This window comes from Sebastes fasciatus, chromosome 4 (assembly GCF_043250625.1).
Source record: "Sebastes fasciatus isolate fSebFas1 chromosome 4, fSebFas1.pri, whole genome shotgun sequence".
In the NCBI taxonomy this organism is placed as follows: Eukaryota; Metazoa; Chordata; class Actinopteri; order Perciformes; family Sebastidae; genus Sebastes; species Sebastes fasciatus.
The window spans coordinates 21,324,616-21,346,880 of record NC_133798.1 but is presented as its reverse complement, the minus strand read 5'-3'; the positions used below and the strand labels follow the sequence as shown (position 1 = coordinate 21,346,880).

Below are 22,265 nucleotides of genomic sequence, written 5' to 3'. Positions count from 1 at the left end.
CAAAGGAGTCATCAAAAATATATTTTATTGGATAGATTATAAAGATACAGATACTGTTCAGTGAACTTGTTCGCAGAAAAATGTTAGTTTGTGTCTTGAAATGAGTCAAGTGAGCTCAGGATTTGGGCCTGAAAGTTTTTATTTTACAGTCTTTTCAAAAGTCTTACGTCCTCTGTTCATGTACAGCAGCTTCTTTTAGCCATGTCCTCAGTCAGTAAAAGTGCATCTTCACATTGTCGATCATGCTGGGAGACCAACACCCTAAAATGAAGAAAATTATTGAATCACTGTGCAGCAGAAACTACAACATTTGAGAATAAAAATGTGTTTGTAGTAGGACTGCCCCCTCTTAGTCGACTAATCCGTTGTTTTGATCTTAGTTGATTAAGATTTCTTTAGTCGATTAGTTGTTTTAGTTGTCTTATTTCTAAGAAACTTATGAGCACATCTCTGGTAAACACAAGATTTAAAGTGGAGCTTTTGTGATTCTTTGTTGAGAAACTCAGGTTGACAGATCTGTCGATTAAATTAACTAATCGATTAGTCGACAAAGAATTTCTTCGGTCGAGGACAGCCCTAGTTTGTAGTTTACTCTGCTGATCCTGCTGCCTGGCTTCATCTCAGGTTTATGACAACAATGATATCAGATGAGATGAACTCAGATGCAAGTTTATTTGGTGCATCCTTTTTACATCCATGACAGTAGACTAAATAGTGCTGAAACAGTTAGTTGATAAATTCATTAGTAAGTGACATGAATTAATTGCCAACAAGTATTTTCTAATTGTGATGATTTGCTACTTTTCTATAAAGATTTATTATATAATTGTAAACTGAATATCTTTAAATTTTTGAACTGCTTGTCAGACAACACAAGCTATCTGAACACATCACCTGAGGTCAACATTCAATGTGATGGGAATTTTTTGGCATTTTATAGACTAAACAATTAATCGATTAGTCAAAAATCGGCAGATTATTCATTAATTGCAGCCCTTATGAGACACACCTTGGTATAATGCAATGCAATTCAACAGCACCACAAACAACAGCCTCAAAAATTACTATAAAGTATCAACACCTCTCCAATCCCTGTAACGTTTTACATTTTTGTATGGCTGCTGTATTAAACTGCATACCTGATAAACTGGTAACAACAAAATGCCAACACAGCAGATACAAACATTTTGCAGACGTGAATGACCTATATAACAAAGAAATAAGATGCCATACCCAGCCAGATAAGTCATCAGCTCCTCCATGTTACATCTAGTTTTGGCACTGCACTCGTAAAACGAAGCTTGGTGCTGCTGTAAATAAAAAAACAAATATTTTATTTAATTTATTTTAAAGTTAATCTTCTATCCTTAGTGGTGACATTGTGAGTAAATCAATGCAGAAAGTAGTTTGAATATTCAAATGTGCCTCACCTCTGCTAGTCTCTGCCCCTGCTCTGTTGTCACTTCTCTGCTGTTGCCGTCTGCCAAGTCCAACTTGTTCGCCAGCAGCATCAGCACCGCACCGTCACACATCTTCTCCTGGCTCAGACATACACGAGTAAGTAAGTAAAATTGATTTTTATAGCGCTTTTCACAGACATGCTTGCTTTATAAGATCCTTATAGAAAAACATACAAGAAATAACTCATATAAAGATGTGGTGACCACACAAGCCACGAGATTAATAAATGACTAAATAAAACACAATGCATAGAGAAAAGTACACAATAAATACATAAATGCAAGCCTGGTACATACAGGCTACCCAAACGCCTGTCTAGACAGGTGAGTCTTTACGTGAGAATACAGACTCTTATTAGTGTGAAGCAAAAAGTACAATGTTGAGGAAAGCTGTTACGTTACAATTACTGCCTTGCGGTTGTATGCCTCCGCCAATCAGTAAAGTTGCAGTTTACATCCATGTCTGTCCAAAATGTCATCACGTCATAATTTTATCCTGTTAGACATGTGTGTGAAATTGTCATAATTGGGATATGAATACTTGAGTTACAGCCAAAAACGTGTTTTGTGAGGTCACAGTGACCTTTGACCACCAAAATCAAATCAGTTCATCCTTGAGTCCAAGTGAATGTTTGTGCCACATTTAAAGATATTTGGTCAAGGCGTTGCCGAGATTTCAGAAGAATGGGACAGACGTGAGGTCACAGAGACCTTTGACCACCAAAATATAATCACTTCCTCCTTGAGTCCAGGTAGACGTGTGTGCCAAATTTGAAGAAATTTCCTTTAGGCATTCCTGAGATATTGCGTTCACAAGAACGGTCTGGACGGACGGACAACGCCCAAAAATATCAAAGTTCAGATTTATCACTCAGCTGGCACTAGTGTCTACAGACATTCCTGTATCGTCAATCACCTGCATGTGTATTCAAATTGGGACAAACTGTTTTGCATGTTTTTTCCATCCATGACATCTCCATCTGCTCACCTTCACAGAGTCCATCCAGCCTCTCACAGCGGCGAAGGAGGAGGATTGAGTTATGTCATACATGGCGAGGATACCGTCGGCTTTACGGTAGTACTGCTCAGTGATACTGCGAAACCTGAACATTAGTGAAAGGAATAAGAAAATATAATAACCACAAAAAGCTAAATTGAGTTATCAAGTGGCAAGAAAAAAGATCCTACAGCTCAAATGGTATAATGTAAACATGGTAAACGTGAATAAGATGCATTACATCTGACCTCTCCTGTCCTGCAGTGTCCCACAGCTGCAGGGTGACAGTTGTGGAGCCCAGAGTTAAAGTCTTCATCTGGAAATCCATACCTACAATCAACATGGTGTCATATTTTACTTATATATTCACTGAGGAGCATGTTAATCATTGTGAAAGAGTGATAATAAAAGAAAAGCTTACCGACAGTAGCGCTCATTTTACTGTAGAAGTGTCCTGTGCAGTAGTGCTGGATGAAGGAGCTCTTACCAACCCCCGAGTTACCCAGGAAAACCACCTTGAACACTCGCTGAGGACTGACAAGTGTGCTCTAAAATTCAGGTAAAGGGACCAAACTTAACATTTAGATTTTTCTTTGTGCTTCAGAGATACACATTTAGCTTCTGCTCCATCATTGCTGTGCAGAGAACAAAAGCCTCAGAGTATAATTTTCATCATTAAAAGGTCTCTAGCTGCTGCAGCTGTGCTATAAAATTGATGTATTTGTAGATTTAATATGTTCCCTACCTGAGTTTGCACCTGTTCAACATTTTCGAACCTGACTCTACAAGACGGTTGGTGTCTCTTGGATGAATTTGTCACCTCTGTGTCTTTGTCCAACTCATCAGATGAGCTCAGCTGTCTTCAGAATCAACGAATGAATACACAAAATTAGTTGCTTCCTCGAGGCAATCTGCCTCTTATTACTGCAAAGATGATAAATGTGATTATCAGATGTCATACAAACCTTTTCAATGGCTTGTCTTGCAGTAAGTAGTTACCTATGATTGAGCCTTGCTTCTGCAAAGGCTTTGTGACATTTGGACTCTACAAGGTTTATGTAGAAAGTGAGGCAGAGAAATGAGTAGCATTAAGATTTTTATAATATACATTTTTATATAGTATATATTTGGATGTTTCCAAGGAACATTAACACGATATTCTCTGTATAAATACTAATAGCTTCACACAGGCAGATTAAATGTTTTTAAAAAGCAAGAATTCAGTCCAATAGTGACATTTATTCTGCTGCAAAGAAGCATTTAACATCAGAATCATTTATCAGCAATACATTTGTTTGATTCAAAATTATACGGCAAGACAAAAAATGCATTGTGTTATGATCAATATGGTTTCTCAAATGACTATTTTGTATTTCTTTGTCAATTATTTGTTCAGAAATTTAGATTGAGAGAGATTCTTACATAACTACAGTTAACAGCTTTGGCAAAAAATCCCATATTTTTGAGAATGTGGATGGGATAAAGGGGAACCTGACTAGATTAGATTAGATTAACACTCCTTTATGAATTGTTTGTTTATTTGTTTGGTAAATATTGACCCACTTTAGTTCACCTTCATAAATAGTAGCATTAATAAACATATAAAACACTCTTTCCTTGAAATGAACACAGATAGAGTAAATGTCTTTTCAACAAAATCCTTCACTTCACCGACCACATCTACAAAACAACAAAAAAAAAACATTGCTGACATCGCAAAAATCCCAAACGGAGTCAACGAACACCCGTTCAATCAATAACCAAACAATAACAGCTGCCCATATAAATAATAATCATTGTCCAGAGGATGGCATACTCCAAGACTTAGCTTAGGTTGGATAAATCTGCTGTGTCCACGGGGTGCAAAGGTCTTCACTGAGGTAATAAGTTATAGGCAGAGGAGGAAGGACAGAGCGTCCGTGACTAACCCTCTTCTGAGACTGTTGGGCATCTTTCTCGTCTCGCAGCCTTTTATTCATATCCCTGACACACACACACAGAGAGACAATCATTTAGAACAAACATCACACTGGCTGATATTTAGAGTGGAAACGAACACACACAGACGCAGTTTTCAACTACAAATTTTGTCGGGAAATTTCTTTTGACTTCACAACAATGAACGTGGTTGAAACAGCAGCTGTTTAGACTTACCTCAATAGCTCCAGTTGTCTCAAGAGACTGTCCTTCTCTGTCTGCATGTTCCTTGACACCTTCATCACGTTTCTACAGTGAAGCAAACAAAAGATTGTTTAATCTTGTTTCCATATTCCCTCTTATTAGGGCTGGGCGAATCAGATAAAACTATATTTTTGACCAAATACCCTTGATATGGATATAGAAATGATGTTGTAGGGTTGCCACAAAATATTTTCACAATGAGATTTTTGATAAATAATCATCAGTAATGTGGATATAATGACTAAGTGGATGAAGGCAAATAATAGAACAGCTAGAACAGAAAATCACATCACTTTACTGTAGTTCAGCCTTTAAAACCAGGACAAGACACATGCGATATTACGAAATCTCAAATCTTAGACGATATCTACTCTCATATTACAATATGGATATAATATCTATACACTGCCCAGCCCTGTTTCTTATTGTCAATAAATCGCAGGAAAAAAACAAAACCAACAATTAATTGATCCCTCTAAGTACTACTTATGAAGCCAAAGCCTGATATAACACTTTCATTTGTGACATAGACCAGTGGTTCTCAACCAGGGGTCCGGGGAACCTTAGGGGTCCGTGACGGAGTTCCAGGGGTCACCAGAAACATGAGGAATAGTTTATTTTCTCTATTTAATTCACTATATAAGTGAGCCCAATGTGAGTAAGAGTGACTATTCTGATCACAGGTTTCACTTCCTCTATGGTTACCTCCTCAACTGTAGTTGACAGCTGTATAATTCCGGTCTTAATCATATTTAACAACCAAAATCTTTTAAGATGGAGGTTCCTGAACCAAAATCTTATCAGATGGAGGTCCGTGTCCTAATGTGTTTCGATTTAGGGGTCCCTGACACAAAAAAATGTTGAGAACCACTGCCATAAACTATTAAAAACACATCAGAACCACACTATTGTCAAGTCAATCACGCAAACACCATCCTGCTGCCATAAAGACTCACTAACAAATACCAAATGTGTATTAATCCGCGACAGAAAATAGTCTCCAACAAAAACACAAATTACTTCTGAGTAAAGGCGGAGTGACGTTTGCTACAAATTACAGTGCTCTGCGGTTTAGTTTATTGTGTAACAAAGAAATATGTCTTCAGTAGGGACAAATGTCTCTTTGTCTGACTGCCACAGACAGGGTAGTGAAGTGGGGAAGTATTGAGAGACAGACTAAAACATCGTTGGTTTGGTCTTTTCATGGGAAAAATACAGAATTGTGCCAGCCTTCTCCTTAAAGCTACAGTGTGTAGGATTTGGTGGCATCTAGTGGTGTGGTTGCAGATTGCAACCAACTGAGTAACCCTCCGCTCACTCCTCCCTTTCCAAGACTGCGCTATCAGGCTGTAGCTCAGAGGTTGAGCAGGTCGTCCTCCAATCGGAAGTTTGGCGGTTCGATCGCCGGCTCCTCCGGTCACATGCCGAAGTGTCCTTGAGCAAGACACTTAACCCCAAATTGCTATTTAGATTAGATCTTTGCATGGCAGCCTCTGCCATCAGTGTGTGTGAATGGGTGAATGCTGACATATAGTGTAAAGCGCTTTGAGTGGTCAGAAGACGCAAATGCAAGTCAATTTACCTACACTACAAGTCAGACGGTGGCTCACGATACCACAGTTTCACAAGTGTGTTGGAGAACTACAGTGGGCCTTCAGGTAACGTAAAAACGCGAAAGGCTCTCTCTAGAGCCAGTGTTTGGTTTGTCTGTTTTGGGCTACTGTAGAAACATGGCTGAGCAACATGGCGGACTCCATGAAGAGGACCCGCTCCCCATTCTAAGCTAACGAAAACACAACGATTCTTAGTTTCAGGTGTTTATACACTAATGAAAACATAGTCATGAACGTTATATTTCCACTAAAGGATCCCCTGAAATGCTACACACTGTTCCTTTAAATAAACTCCCAGTATTCATACAAAGGACGTAGGAGTCATTTTTACGTTCAACTCTTGTTCTTGTGCTGTTAGCCGCTCACCTCTGTCTGGCCACTTGTTCCTGGGCAGCGCTGTCCTGCAGCAGGCTGAGCTGACCCAGCGCGGCCTGCAGCTGTTCTCTGCTGCTCTCCACCTGCTCCTGTAGCTGCATGTTGAGGCTCCGCAGCTGCTGGTTCTGCTCCATGATGTTCGCCTGTTCACGGCTCAGCTGCCGGATTCTGGTTTCCAGCTTAGAAAAAAAGACAGGTTCTGTTGATTCACTCATTAAACCAAAACTCTTCAGATATAACAGCAATACTATTTAGACTCCTACCTCTCTCTGTCTGGTCAGCGTATTCTCCAACTCTTGCTCTCGCTTCTTCAGCTCCTCCTCAAGTTTTTGCCCTCTCTGCTTCTGTCCAATACTGTCCTTGATTTCACAATAAATTAATTAAATGCTATTGTGCTGATCACTTCTGTTAAATGGCACAAAGGCTGGACTAGATATCACCCGTCTGTACCTGAGACAGGCGTTTCTCTCTCTCCTCTCTGATCTGGTTTTCCATTTCTTCATATATGGACCGAACAACCTGATCATGTTCACTCTCTCGTCTAAAACACAAAAGAATTACAGATGAATGTTTTTTACAAAACTAAATACAAACTGAACACTCACAGTTGAGTAATGAGTTGTTTCACATGCAGAGGACAAAGGGAGGAAGCTGGGACCTGCGTAGAGCTTGTTCCAGACTATCTCTCTCTCTGATGGAGTCCTGTAAATGGGACAAGGTGTGGATCAGGATGCCGTCCAGGACGCTCAGCAGCTCTGGTCTGTCTCTGTGGAGTTCACACCACAGAGAAGAGAGCTCCTGCTGACTGACACACAACATAACACACAACTGTTAAAGCGACTGAGGACATCAAACCTTAACAGCACAACATCACTCACTTGCATAATGACAACTCTATTATACACAGTATCTGTGCATCAAGCTTCAAATATTGATATCATGTTAATAACACGCATATGATAATATTGTTTAAATAATCTAGCACCTCTTAAATCATTTCTATTCCTTCCCGTTCTCACTTTGTCTCCCTCCTCCAACAGCTAAAGTCATATTTAAAGTGTATTTAATTTGTCAAAAAAGAGACAAAACGCATAACAAACAAAGTTAAAAAAGGAATTTGACTGATAGCATTATTATCATTTAAATTTTCTAAAGATATTGCAATAAAATTGTTATTGTGAATTATTTTGGCCACGATAACCATTTGGTGAAAGTCTGACATTGTGATAGCCCTATTTGAACATATACATTCAGTTGCCAATTTGTTAAGTACACCTCGCTTAAACTAAATCAGTAAAATACAACAATCCTGCAATAAATCCGACCTTCATGTAAGTTATAATGTTCAGTTTTTGTTGAAACTGTTTTAGGGAGGTTTTGATTCAACTGTATGGTAACTTTGGAAGCTGCAGTTTGTGGTGTGTTTGAATTATATTGCATTATTCTGACAGGTGTTCCTACTATTTTGTCCTCCCTAGTTATATCAGTGAGGGTCGGCTAAATAACAGAAACACCTTTGTATCGTCAGTTTTAGCTGGGTGTACCTAATAAACTGGCAACTGAGCGTACGTAGATGGTGTTATATCGTTGCTACTGTAGAAGTCATGGGTAAATCTTGATGATAGTGATCTTACTCTTTAAAGAGTTTGTCGGCTCCCAGCTCCATCAGTATGTTAACAAATCTAGCTGCGAGGGGTTCCTGGGACCAGTCCACCTGGTCCAGATCCTCTTCTGATTCGTCTTGACTCAGCTCAATTGTGTCCTCCAGACCCACAAATTCACCTGCACCACAAACACAGAGTGGCACAGAGGATTTGGTTTATAGTGGTTGACAGACGTTTGTGAATGAACTGCAGCTTTCCCCACGGATGTCATAGTGAATCGTGGTCTTAAAACATTCACTACACTCACCAAGTCCTGCGTTGAACTCAACCGGAGTGAGGAATCCATTGCTCTCTCGGTCCAGACTCTCAAACACCGTCTCCAGCTGTTCAGGGGACAGCGGCAACTCCTCCTGTAGCCTCTGAACACAAGAAGATGGAAAGTTCACGACTCTACAATCGGCCTGAATTTTGTTATTTTACCACATCGGCTGCTGACCTGCATATCCCGCTTTGTGATGAACCCTTTCCCCTCTTTGTCACACAGCACAAACAGCTGCTTGGCCTTGCACATGGTCTCTGCCAGCAGGCTTCCTGGCATCGCCTCTCTGGCTCTGGGTGAAGCCAGTGGACTACCTGTCCGGCCCAGCCTGGGGCTCCCAGCTGATCGGCCCCGCGTTCTGGGGCTCACTGAAACCGCCTCACCGCTGCCTTGACCCACCAGCACTTCCCCATCGTTCAGCCACTTAGACATTACTGCAAAGGCCGACAAGTATGGGTGGGGAGTTAGTGTATGTTTCATTAAGTACTTGTTGATTCTATTCGTCTGGAAGTCATGAGAGCTGAAACGTGAAACATGACAAATAATCTGCAACTACTTTGATATTCTATTAGAGATGCAACGATTAATCAATTAGTTATCAACTACTAAATTAATCGCCAACTATTTTGATAATTGATTAATCGTTTTTTTAAAGAAAAAAAGTCAAAATTCTCTGATTCCAGCTTCTTAAATGTGAATATTTTCTCTTTTTTTTCACTCCTCTATGACAGTAAACTGAATCTCTTTGAGTTATGGACAAAACAAAACATTTGAGGACGTCATCTTGGGCTTTGGGGAACACTCATCGACATTTTTTACCATTTTCGAGAAAATTATTGTAATAATACAATAATAACAATAATTGCACGTGTTAATGTGAATATTTGTAAATATGTCATATTTTTTCTCATTTCTCTCATTCTCATTTTCTTATTTTTAATTTTAGTGCTTATATTTCTGTACATATATTTTGTTTATATTGTAGAATTATGTACATAATTTACATAATCTTAATCAATTTCTTATGTTTATATAAGAGCAAGTGTAACGCCCATATTTCCCACCGGGGATCAATAAAGTATTTCTGATTCTGATTCCTATAATTAATAAATTCAGAATTTTTCAGCTAACAGTGAATAAATGTCAACCATAGTCTGGTTCCAACTTCTCAAATGAGATGATTTCCTGCTGTTCTTTGTCATATATCATTGCAAACTGAATATCTTTTAATTTTGAACTTTCAGTCAAACAAAAAAAGATACTTAAAGACGTCACTGTGGAATCTAGGAGGTTGATATGGGCATTTTCCCTATTTTTTTTTTTTTACATTTTATAAACTAATTGAAAGAATGATAGGCAGTTTAATCAATAATAAAAAAAACAGTTGCAGCCCTAATGAGACGTCTCTCAGTATTTCAACAGTGTTATCCATTTCTGGATACTACCAGTCTAAGACATAATCAGAGACATTCACTTTTACTTTCTTAATGAATCAAAATGAATGAAAAAGACACTTTGGATCTTGTCTTTTAGTGCTGCAAGATTTAGTGAGAAGCTGGCCCTGCAGGTCCTCCCTTGTCAAACATGAGGTGCAGAACAAACTAAGCTGTGACTTTACACTTTATCTACAGCTGCTTGTGTCAGACATGTTTAAACACTATAAGATTTTATAAATGTCTGAGGTATCCAATATGACGGCATGTTATTTTACATTGCTATACAAAATGTTAATATCCCTAGGCAAGGTAAAACATAATGAAAAATCAAACATTCTTAGCTTCATGCAGCACAACCCTAACTGTTTATTTAGAGGTGGTAATCTTAAATGAATGCGATGCTGTGTCACTGTACCAGGATATGTAGAGGGTAAAAAAACAGGATGGTGTCATGTGAGAAGAGTTTCTGTGTACTTGAAAGGGAGGGCGGATAGACAGAGGAGAGGAGATGCAAATAAAACATTTGCAGTTGTTTGCATTGTTAGAAATACCACAATTGCAAAACAAATTTTACTTTTAAGAACTACGGGGGAAAATATGCCTCAGTGGGTCCATGAACATTCATAAAACAATGAACTTATGACAGATACAAGCATCACACTTAATTACTCAGGTTAGATGGCATTTCTATTACACAGGAAGAGCATAAATCATAAATGGTCTTCAGGCAATGTTGGACACTGAAGTGAAATGTGCTTCAGTGTTAAATGAAATATTACCTCTCCTTCCTATCTCTCCACTCATGCAATCTGCAATGATCATAAAACCTAAAAAGTATGCAACATTACTGATAATAGCTAACTAAAGCATATTGCTTAATGATCTATGAGGATCAAAACGTCCTTATAACATAAAAAAGATGTGCTGGGATCCCAGATAAGAGACTTATGTAAACATTATATGTTAAGGATTGTTGTACAGAACAGCCACGCCAAAGGTCAGATAAACTTACACACCTTTACACACTATTTAGCGAGGTGGAGTCTCTCACACATTCAGTTTACAACATGTTGTAAGCTACAAAACAGTCAGTCAAACTTAAAAAAGGTCCTGTGAAAAATGTCAGCATAAGACCACACTGTGTCTATTAACTAAGTGTGACTAAACATATGTTGCTTGAAATGACAGTTCAACAGCAAGTTAAACAGACATTGTGTTTGTATGTAACATTACTGATAATAGCTACTAAAGCATCTTGCTTTATGATCTATGAAGATCAACCTTATAACATATAACAGATGTGCTGGGATCCCAGACAAGAGACTTGTGTAAACATTATATGTTAAGGATTTTGTACAGAACAGCCACGCCAAAGGTCAGATAAACTTACACACCTTACACTGGAGGCTCTCTCACATTCAGGGAAAGTTTACAACATGTTGTAGGCTACAAAACTGTCAGTCAAACTTAAAAAAGGTCCTACAGGTTCTGTGAAGAAATGTCTGTCTACTAACTAAGTGTGACTAAACATATGTTGACAGTTCAAGCAAGTTAAACACACATTGTGTTTGTGAAATGTGAAACTTTGACTGCTCTAAAACCTGCAGTGAATAACATGGCAAACAGTTTTTGGTGCATTGTAGCTAGCTGTGGTAACCATGGATATAGGTGGTAACCACAGTAACGTTATATTTATTATTAAAGAAGAAAGTTACCATAGTTACAACAGTTAGTTGTTAATGCGCCATAGCCGAGAGAGACAGAACATAAACGTCTTAATACTTCACAATAATTGACATTACTGTATTCTTATATCAGTTAAGCGAAGTTGTATATGAGTACTCACCTGCGGTGTACTGGACTCAGGTCTACTGGACGCAGGTGTCCACTACTACCTGTGATCAGCTTGCACTGCTTCTGTGACGTACTACTGACGTTGGCCGCTGGGTGGCAGTAAGACCCGGATGAGATGCAGGGTTACCGTAATGTTTGGTGTAGCCCAAGAATTTCATTTAATTTCATTTAAAAATGTATTTGGAACATGTAGAATACAATACAAATAATAATAGAAAAACAACAAGTGGACAGTCAGAAACAGGTAGTATTTACATACAATGAAAAGCGTAAGAAAAATAAATTGTCAACACTTGATGCCTTGATTTACAAATTCAAAAAGGAGTGAGAAGAAGTATAAACTTATTTAATACCACCCCTTCTCCATAAGTCAATTATTAATTATTAACCAGCTTCATTATTGAGCCATACGTATACTGTAATTAAATTTTCCTAAATTTGTCTAACTATAATTATTATTATTTATAATTATTCTAACTATAATTATTACCTTTAATCTGTGTCATACAGAAATATAAATGAATTACTGATATAATTATCATTATCAAAATATTAATTTGTTATCAATCCAGAACACCAATTCATTACTTACATATTTATCTTAATCATATTGACTATTTGTTATCTTTATATGCGCAAATTATTATTTATAATATAAAATGTATAATATACAATATGCACATGCAATACAACCCGCAATATATACATACATACACATAAATACACACACACATATATATATATATATATATATATATATATATATATACATATATACACCGCACATTGCATACCACATATACATATACTGTATATACATATGTATAGACACATATGCAATACACAGCATCCGACCATTCATACATTATTCTTATACCCAAAATTAAATATCCACAAATTTGCATTATTTTTAACAGAAAAAATAGGAAGATAGACTAATACAGAATACATATTAAGTAACCAATAAATAAATAAACAGTAATACATGAATAAACATGTATGCATACATAAATGTTCATTAATGGGTTTTGTCTTCCACAAAGCAGCTAGTACCATTTAGGAAACAACAGTCACTGCAAGCAACACAGCAACAAAACATGCCGTAATCTCTATAGTTGATTTTGGAGAAATATCCCCTTGCACCTATAGGGGTGTTATTACGGTAAGAAGCGTCGTTACCATGGAATTCACGGAAATGCTTGCTGAAGAGCAGCAGCGGTGGGAGCGCCAAGTGAGCATTGTTTGTCCATAAAATTAGTAATATGAGCAATTTAAATGTTTTTTTCCTGGTTCCTGGTGACCTATTCTAATTCTTTACACGTTTTTCCAGGTAAGTAGGAGTTATATTGTGTTTGTGAAGCCGATTAATCCACAATAAGCAGCACTGCCTGAGTCTCTGTTGTGATGTTAGCAAAACGTGTCTGGAGGGAGTTCCTCTAGGTGAAGCTGTGCTCACTGCCAGCTCACTGATTTGTTGTGGAAGAGAGATTGTGAAAGTAGTGAACTCTATTAACCGTCTCCAGGATTATCTGCAGCCAGGGCTAAGCAAGGCCAGGCTGTAACGTCGTGGGTAGACAGATTAGATGAAAGTAAAGGGAGTGAAACAACAAAACAAAGAGATAGTGATGTCCACGTAGGTGAAATGAATCTGTAATCCCTGTTTTGACCTTTCCATGCTTGCCTGTGTAACAGCCTGTTGACCTTACATGGTTATAGGTTCACTGCTAGTTTAGCTGTCTAGTAAGTTACATCAACCCTCCTTCATTCACACAGATGGCTGCAGGGCGAAGATATGAGTTACTGCTGTGAATATGCTCCAGAGGAGAGAAAAACAACAATGCTTTTTCTTCCAAACCATACAACAACAACATCTCTTCACACAGCTTTTCTCTTCTTCCTCACAGGAGATGCTGCAGTAGACGAGGAGATTTTCTACAACCAAAGATTTCAACATGCAGCCTATGAAGAGATCTCAAACATCTAATCTGATATCTTAGACTTCCTGTAAGCATCACCAACTTGTTTTCCCCTGAGGACAACACATAGCATGTTTATGAACAGAGGGACAAACTGGAGTGAAGAAGACCTAAAGCAGTAGAGCATTTAAAGGAAAAAGTCACCAGTTTCTACCGATGTGAATGGACAAGTTGTACTCCACTATGTAGGGGGTGAATCTAGACCAAACAGACTTGTGTCACCATCTGCGTTTTGCAAGCGTAAAGAAAAAACATCCAGAAGCAAGGAGGTGAATAGACTGTGAGGCTCGGTGGTGTTCGCAGCGTCGTCTCCTGAAGATGCTCCAGACCGGTAACTACTCACTGGTGCTGCTGATCCAGCTGTCACTGTTGGCCTATGACCTCTTTGTCAACTCCTTCAGTGAACTCCTGAGGGCAGCGCCCGTCATCCAACTAGTGCTTTTCATGTAAGTCACTGAACTGCATACTGAAAATGATTAGTTGATTCATCAGTTCATTAGTCAAAAATATAATTCCAGCTGATTGATTTCATTTTAAATAACAGTTTGTTCAAGTTATTATCAAGTAAAAATACCAAACACTGTCTGGTTAAATTTTTTAACACGTGCAGACTCTTTTCTTCACTTATAATTTAATATATATTTTATACGTCATATTATAAATTGGAATCTTTTTATAATTAGTTGTGGCCCTCATTTGGGAGAGATAGTAGTAGAAGTAAATATATTTTAAGGCTGAAAATAGCAGTAATTTGTGTTAATAAACTAATCCCGCCAATTGAATAAAATAGCAGCCAACCAGACATTTAGAGTGGTTGCTAGAGATTTATACATTGACTTTTTGTGGTTTATCATCCTTTAGGTTGTAAATGGGAATTCATTTGCTCTTCTACTCTTTCAGTAACTGGTAGTAATCATCAATTCAACAAGTCATTAGTCCAAAAAATAATTCTAGCTGATTGATTTCATTTTTGAGTTTTGAGTTTTATATTATTCAGACGCTCACGAGCAATTTTACTTAACTTATAGAAAGTCTTTGCACCTTTTGTGCTTTATCATCCATGTACATGGAAATGAATTTGCTCTTCTACTCTTTCAGTAACTGGCAATCATCAAAACTCTCTTTTGCTGCACTTTAAGTATTTGCTGTGCTTCAGCCGCTCTGGTGTCTTTAATATATTAACTTTTAGACCAACCATTTATTTCCCATTACTATGTCATTACAACACATATGCCATTTGTGACATTACTATAAATGTCCTGATCAGTGAATGAAGCCTCGTCATAACCAGAGCTACTTTTTGTGAGTTGTCAGTACCCATACAGCGTCTATATTCATTTATTTTTTACTATATGAGCTTTGTTTAGAAAACTGCTAACATACCAGTCTTGCACAATATCCTTCTCTCTGAAATGGTCATATCTATTTTTTTTACACGTTGTTCACACACTGCTTGCTCCATCAGAAACCACTGTTAGAAATAAACCAGTAAAATCTGTGTCCACAGCATCCAGGACATCGCCATCTTGTTCAACGTGATCATCATGCTGCTGATGATGTTCAACACCTACGTGTTCCAGGTCGGCCTGGTGTCCCTGCTGCTGGAGAGGTTCAGGGCTCTGCTCGTTTTCTCCGCTCTTTATCTGACGCTCAGCATCTGCTTCCACTGCTGGGTGATGGTAAGCTTCCTCACACCAACACAGACGCCTGCATGTCAACTCTGTGCCAACACCAAATGAAAACTGTCACATTTTAACATCTAAGTGAAATATTGATGATGCTTCACTTCATTTGTCTGGGAGTCATGAGAACTACAGCAGAAACATGACGGATAATCTGCAACTACTTTGATAATCAATTAATTCAGAATTTTTCAACCATAAATAATGAATAAATTCAAACCGTTCTCTGGTTCAAACTTCTCAAATGAGATGATTTTAGGGCTGCAACTAACAATTATTTTCATTGTTGATTAATCTGTAGATTAATCAATTAGTTGTTTGGTTTGATCAGAAAATGTTGATCAGTGTTTCCCAACATGGCGTCCTAAAATGTCTTGTTTTGTCCACAACTCAAAGATGTTCAGTTTACTGTCATAGAGTAAAGAAACCAGAAAATATTCACATTTAAGAAGCTGTAATCAGAGAATCTTTACCTTTTTTTTCTTTTCTTAAAAATTACTCAAACTGATAAATTATCAAAATAGTAATCGTTGCAGCTCTAGATACTTTCCTGCTTTTCTTTGTCATATATCATTGTGAACTGAATATATTTGAGTTTTGGACTTTTGGAAAACAAAGAAGATAAGTGAAATAGTGATGTGACTAATGTAATCTTGTATTTGAGTAAATGTGGTGAATTTTAATCCATAGTAACTTTACCTGATAATTATTTATTTTTTCCTAGAACCTTAGATGGCTCAGGTCAAACCGTTTCGTTTGGACAGATGGTCTTCAAGCTCTTTTTGTTTTCCAGAGAACAGGTAATTGGTTAATCGATTCAAAGAAAGGTACATTTTCCATCGCAACTAATCTATTTGATGTAGTCATTGAGTAACTGTACTTCTTTCTGTTAACAGTGGCAGTGTTGTATTACTACTTATACAACCGAACAGCAAAGTATATGGGAGACCCGAGGCTGTATGAGGACTCTCTGTGGCTGCGGGACGCCTTCGCCAGAGCTCGTCAGTGAAAAAGAGAGTTTTGAGAGACTTAAAAGGATCCGTGAAGAAAGGGGATTATGAGATTATAACATCATCATCAGCTATTCTGAATTTTGTACAATTTTCACATTTAAAAAAAAAGCTAAGAACCAGTCTGTGTTTACTGGCTGTTTGTAGCCAAGCAGACAGTCGGTTAAATGGTTTACAGTGGCAGGTAAGCCAACCTTAGTGGTATTGTATTAATTAGGATTGTGTCTGTTAATCTGTGGCCTTTGTAAATCAATTTGCGTTGCAGACACGATGCAACACGATGATTTTTTTTTAAATGTTTAAGGAAGAGCTGTTGCAGATGGCAAATTTGTTTTGACCTGTACTAATGTACCATTTGTAGAATATGTAGTAATAGTTTTCTGTTATTCCCCCGCAAAGGAGGAAACCTGTCGATTTATTTTGCCTTATGTAAGGTTAGTATGTGCTGTTTACATGGTTAATGTACTTTTAATAAGCCAATTTCATGTGAATCCAGTTGTCTTTGAGTGGGGATCTTTGAATTGTCTTCCCGCTGTTTTTTTATTAAATAATCCTTCTCTAATCCCGAGGTAATCCTTCATCACTAAGGTAGTCAGTATTATCCTGTAGACAAGGTGAGACAGACTGCTCTATTTTTAACCCAAAGATTAATCAGGGATTGGGGTTTTAGGCGCCACTAGTGAAACGCACCATAAATAGTCTTCAGTGCGTCAAAATAACCCTCTAATCTGAAGAACACAACAGGTCAAATTCCAGTGAACTTCAGGTCTCATCTCAATAACACTGTTAATTCATATTTTTTATCAACTGTTAAAATCTATGTGATCAATGGATTATTGCAATCGTTGCAGATATCAGACTGAACAAAGAAAGACACCAAAAGTTGTACAAATCATCTTTACTTGTGACAAGAAAACCAGTCCATAATGATCCCAAAATGTTGTCAGTGCAGTCCAATTAAATCCAGTCCGTGTTGTGTGTGATGTCCTCCGCTCCGCTGGAATGTGTCATATTCTTTTAAATCAGTCACCCGAAACTGCAGGAAACAAGAGGGAACAAACTTACCCACTGCAAAAGTGTTGCAGTGATTAAAAATAAAAACTACTAGACCGTAATAAGATTTGAAATGTACCTTCATACATAGATGCCAACCCAGAGTAGTAAGAACAGCACACCGAAGCCCATGAACAGTGAAGCCACGAGGGAGATCAGCAGCTCTTTGTAGACGTCTCTGGTGTATTTTGTTGATGTCACCTCGTAGCTGATGAGAAGTTAAGGGCCAGCTCATAAACAGTACAACCAACAGCCAAGTTCTGAGCTCTTTACCAAGTCTATTGCCTCCTGCTGTGTAGCTTATTATGATAATAATACTTATATAATTGTCCATAGCATTAGAGTATCATAGTATACTATGTGTACTGTCATCCTGTGTTGAAAAAAACAGTGAAAATTGAATGAGATGAAAAAATGAATGAATTTGGCAAAAACTGAGTATAATTCAAACGTTCCTGTACCGCACACCGGTTTTACTAACAATCAATGTAAACAAACCTTTTACAGCATCTGAAAATATTACAGACTGAAATTTCATCTTTGTCTTGGTTCCAATCGTGGATTTGAATTTATTTGGTTTACACTTGTGCCTTTAAATAGTTTAATTCATGTGCATGAGCATGCACTGCATTATGACGTAAAAGTTAAGTCTCAATCTCATATCTAGAATCACTCGGAGAGAAAAATGAACTTTGTAGTGTTAATTGAGACAATATCTGCCTGAACTGAATGTGGTTAATATTTATTCAACAGTTTAACCAAAATTAGCTAGCACTTTATTTGAACATACAACCGGGTGTAAAAACACCAAGAAATATCTGTAATAATCCATTACTGCACAGGAAAACTGTGGACACCCCAAGTACCATAGGTCGAGAAACGTTATCGTCTCCAACCGGCGGCCAGTGTCTTCCCTGTTTCCTCCGACCGCGGTCGGGAGGCTGAAGCAGGAAAAGCCAACACTAGGATCAGCAGTGATTCATGGAGAGACCTTCGTCTGGTCAGCTAACATTACTGCCAAGCAGCTGAAATATAGAGTGATATTGTGCTTTTAGCTGAAGTGTGTCGCCTCACTGTTTTGAGCGATGCTTGTTCATGTCTATGTAGAGCGAGCAAGCGCGAGCCCGACGCTGACTTTCGTTGAATAAACGGCCACAGGTGTCGCTGTTAACAAGCATTTCTGATTCTTACAAACATTCCCTTTAACTCTGTAAGTTCTGCGTATGTAATTAATTGAAATCATGGGCTGAACTATGAAAACATGTCCCAAATTGTAATAAACCGGATTTATTATTTAAACTTCACATTGTACTCAAGTGAGTGGATACTAGTGGGATCTTGGATGGTTGAAAGAAATGAACATCTAAAGAACCTATGGTATGGTTTGTCTAATGTAGCTTGAAGTAAGATGGGCTACAACATGTAAAGGCACTGATATATAATCCATAATTTAATCTTGGTCGGTTTTACTGCAGGTTGCTATTCTGCAGTAGCCTAATGGTGTTTGGTATGGCCCCTACTTTCTTGTTAACCACAGTGTTATTGTTGTTATTCATATAAAATATCATTTTAAAGCTGTTTTTGTGCTCTTTATGCTGGACTATCCAAGGGCACATCAGATCAATATGAAATTAGTTATAAGGGCATTTGAAGTGGCATTAAAGGGACTATTTGTAACTTTCAGAATTGCTTGTTAACAGCGACACCTGTGGCCGTTAAGTCAACGAAAGTCAGCGTCGGGCTCGCGCTTGTGTTCGCTCTACATAGACATGAACGAGCATCGCTCAACACAGTGAGGCGACACACGTCAGCTAAAACCACAATATCACTCTATATTTCAGCTGCTTGGCAGTAATGTTAGCTGACCAGACGAAGGTCTCTCCATGAATCACTGCTGATCCTAGTGTTGGCTTTTCCTGCTTCAGCCTCCGGGGTTCTTGGATGGATGAAAGAAACAAACATCTAAAGAAGTATGGTTTGTTTATTGTGCTCCATGACAAATGGCAAACCTGTGCCACTAATGTAGCTTGAAGTAAGATGGTCTACAACATGTAAAGGCACTGATATATAATCCTTAATTTAATCTTGTACGGTTTTACTGCAGGTTGCTATTCTGCAGTAGCCTAATGGTGTTTGGTATGGCCCCTACTTTCTTATTAACCAACATAGTGGTTATATGGGAAGAAGCAGTGAAAGGATACACGAAGAACCAGGCGGTGAAGAACATGCCGATGGCCAGCAGGACGACAGTGAGGTGGGGGAACACAGCCGGGTTCACCGGGCTGGTGTATCTGGTCATCGCCTCGAGTTCCTGCAGCACAGAGAGACATCACAGAGATTATTAACACAAGCAGGTTAGACAAGACAAGCTACATCACCTCCACAACCTCTAGTTTAACCCTCCTGTTGTCTCTGGTTTGCATACAGTATAAACTATCACCTAATTCTGTGTTACACCTTTTTGGTCAACTTCATCCCTAATTATTAAGTTTTACACTTTTTTTTGGGGTCAAATTAAGGCTAATAAACCTAATTTCCATGAAATTCTACCTAAAAAAAGCAGATATTGTGAATTATTTTGACCAAAGTTATTATCAGAGGCACATAATGTTGATGTGTTATCACATACTGGTATATGTAAACTTAATATTGGTTTGAGTAGGAAACCATTCATGTTATTTTGGAGCAACTAGATTAAAGAAATCCATATTTATGATATAATGAAGTTTGAAAACGGGTCAAATTAGGGTTAACTCCCTAACATCGTGTACCAGGACTAAAGCCATGCATTAGTGCTGAACACGTGTTTATTATGTGTTTAATAGAGCAGTGAGTATGACATGCTAATGTTGCTCTGCTAGTCTGCACATCAATGGATACAGAAAGCATCATTTAACACAGAAAACACACCGTTTTGCTGGTGAAATGGTGAATTACGTGTACACATAAACCTCATATCGTTGCATATTATAGTTATGATTTATATAAAACACGATAAAGAAGATATTTTTACCATTTTTGCAGTGAAGCGGAGAAGCTCCTGTTTCTATGGTTTCTATGGTCCAAGATGATAAGGCCACGTACTGACTAGCACTTCCTGGTTTGTACGTGACGTGCAGTTGACGTTGACGTGATATTCTTTTCCTCCTCAGTTTAGTCTCTCAGGCTTCTTCTCCTCTCATGGGCTGCCTGCCGACTGTGTGTGGCACATTTTGCAATGTGTCACTACACTGATCCAGTTGCGTTAGGTCATGGGTCAGCAACCTTTACTATCAAAAGAGCCATTTTAGGCAAAAAATAAAATAAAAATCTGTCTGGAGCCACAAAACATTTGATCATTGTGATGAAGGCAACACAGTTTATAGTCTAAGTATATAGTATATAAGTCTAATGCAGTGAGGGCTAAAGAGACAATGTACGATGGAGTATTAGGGCCACATTGAGGGAAAAAAACATCTGAGATTTACAGAATAAAGCCATAACTTTACGAGAAAAAAGTCATAATATTACGAGAATAAAATCATAACTTAAAGAGAAAAAAAAATTGTAATATTAAAAGACTAGTGTCATAATATTATGAGGAAAAAAATCATAATATTACAAGAATAAAATTGTAACATAACGAGAAAAAAAAGTTGTAATATTACGAGAATAAAGTCATAATATTATGACAATACAATCACAACTTAACGAGAAAAAATATGTAATATTAGGAAAATAGTCATTACTTTACGAGAAAAAAGTCATAGTATTATGAGAATAAAATAATAATTTAACGAGAAAAAAAAGTTGTAATATTACGAGAATATAGTCAGAATTTTACGAGAAAAAAGAAAATAACACGTAAAATTATTACTTTATAATATTATGACTTTATTCTCATAATACTACGACATTTTGCTCTTAAACTAATGACTTTATTCTCGTAATATTACAACTTTTTTCTTGTAAACTTCTGACTTTATTCTCGTAATATTATGACTTTATTCTTGAAATCTCAGATTTATTTTTCTTCCTCAATGTGGCCCTATACTCCGTCGTACCATAAACCTACAACAATGATAAATAAAAATGAAAATGTAAACAAAAAACAGTTATTCATTTCCATTTTTATAAATCCACAGGGAGCCACTGGAGAGGATCTGAAGGGCCGCATGTGGCTCCAGAGCCACAGGTTGCAGACCCCTGCTTTAGGTATAGTGATACATTTCGGTATTAGGCCGAAAGGTCACATTATATGGAAGTGGTGGTAGGTACTCTCGGCACTTCGGTACCTGAAAGGCAAATTTCAGGGCAGAAGTAACACACTGTCCTCAATGACTGTTATGGTCTGCTGCCATCTAATGGACAAAATGAGCAATTTGTACAATAATACTGTAGTACTTATTAGTTTTAATTCTAACTAACTAATTACATTATTTTAAAAATTATCTTTGTTATTTTTTCTGTAACTTTACCTCTAAGGGTGGGAAGAAGGCTGGTCCTGTCTCTGTGTGGGAGTGGGAGGCGATGTGTATGTGTGTATTTATGTATGTACATATTAAATGTAAGATATCATTTTTTTTTGTATTATGGCACCGGTGTTATGTTTTATTATGTTTGTTATGCTATGTTTGGAAAATAAGGAATAATAAAACGAATTTTCCAAAATGAGCAATTTGTTTTCAGTTCATGAAGCAGTTTGACAATCAAACACAACAGAAAA

The 22,265-nt window shown here is 37.6% G+C and overlaps 3 protein-coding genes across 5 annotated transcripts; 1 reads left to right on the top strand and 2 right to left on the bottom strand.

Annotated features, from left to right (window-relative positions):
- Window positions 1-5: 5 nt before the first annotated feature.
- Window positions 6-11,990, bottom strand: cracr2b (calcium release activated channel regulator 2B). 2 transcript variants are annotated; one of them, XM_074632759.1, is made up of 18 exons: window positions 11,832-11,990; window positions 8,727-8,983; window positions 8,538-8,649; window positions 8,261-8,408; window positions 7,285-7,431; window positions 7,077-7,167; window positions 6,890-6,985; window positions 6,618-6,805; window positions 4,612-4,683; window positions 4,386-4,440; window positions 3,423-3,502; window positions 3,203-3,317; window positions 2,879-3,005; window positions 2,706-2,787; window positions 2,449-2,563; window positions 1,431-1,538; window positions 1,234-1,310; window positions 6-261 (listed from the first exon to the last, which is right to left on the bottom strand). In XM_074632759.1, exons 2-18 carry the CDS (start codon window positions 8,979-8,981, stop codon window positions 177-179), a joined length of 1,953 nt encoding a protein of 650 aa, XP_074488860.1. In that variant the 5' UTR covers window positions 8,982-8,983; window positions 11,832-11,990; the 3' UTR covers window positions 6-176. The 2 variants fall into 2 exon arrangements, 1 of the variants encoding a protein (XP_074488860.1); XR_012593578.1 differs by lacking the exons at window positions 6-261; window positions 1,234-1,310 and having other exon boundaries at window positions 2,699-2,787.
- A 935-nt stretch (window positions 11,991-12,925) lies between these two features.
- On the top strand, window positions 12,926-17,537 carry tmem138 (transmembrane protein 138). Of its 2 annotated transcripts, none has more exons than XM_074632779.1 (5): window positions 12,926-13,070; window positions 13,744-14,261; window positions 15,323-15,494; window positions 16,222-16,297; window positions 16,394-17,537. In XM_074632779.1, exons 2-5 carry the CDS (start codon window positions 14,134-14,136, stop codon window positions 16,504-16,506), a joined length of 489 nt encoding a protein of 162 aa, XP_074488880.1. In that variant the 5' UTR covers window positions 12,926-13,070; window positions 13,744-14,133; the 3' UTR covers window positions 16,507-17,537. The 2 variants fall into 2 exon arrangements, with proteins under 2 accessions (XP_074488880.1, XP_074488879.1); XM_074632778.1 differs by having other exon boundaries at window positions 13,012-13,169.
- tmem258 (transmembrane protein 258) lies at window positions 17,391-20,733 on the bottom strand. Its single transcript, XM_074632780.1, has 4 exons — window positions 20,574-20,733; window positions 19,762-19,871; window positions 17,640-17,768; window positions 17,391-17,543 (listed from the first exon to the last, which is right to left on the bottom strand). The coding sequence occupies exons 1-3, from the start codon at window positions 20,574-20,576 to the stop codon at window positions 17,642-17,644; spliced, it is 240 nt and encodes a 79-aa protein (XP_074488881.1). The 5' UTR covers window positions 20,577-20,733; the 3' UTR covers window positions 17,391-17,543; window positions 17,640-17,641.
- Between the last annotated feature and the right edge of the window lie 1,532 nt (window positions 20,734-22,265).

Bases quoted from the DNA above. Each gene is read 5' to 3' on its own strand.
- cracr2b (XM_074632759.1), bottom strand. From the start codon at position 8,981: ATGTCTAAGTGGCTGAACGATGGGGAAGTGCTGGTGGGTCAAGGCAGC. The intron at 6,986-7,076 runs GTACAGACGGGT...TGTGAAATCAAG, and splicing joins GAGAGAAACGCCTGTCTCAG to GACAGTATTGGACAGAAGCA. The intron at 1,539-2,448 runs GTGAGCAGATGG...TGTCTGAGCCAG, and splicing joins GCTGGATGGACTCTGTGAAG to GAGAAGATGTGTGACGGTGC.
- tmem138 (XM_074632779.1), top strand. From the start codon at position 14,134: ATGCTCCAGACCGGTAACTACTCACTGGTGCTGCTGATCCAGCTGTCA. The intron at 14,262-15,322 runs GTAAGTCACTGA...CTGTGTCCACAG, and splicing joins ATCCAACTAGTGCTTTTCAT to CATCCAGGACATCGCCATCT. The intron at 15,495-16,221 runs GTAAGCTTCCTC...ATTTTTTCCTAG, and splicing joins GCTTCCACTGCTGGGTGATG to AACCTTAGATGGCTCAGGTC.
- tmem258 (XM_074632780.1), bottom strand. The intron at 17,769-19,761 runs GTATCCTTTCAC...ACTTCTCATCAG, and splicing joins TTCACCGCCTGGTTCTTCGT to CTACGAGGTGACATCAACAA.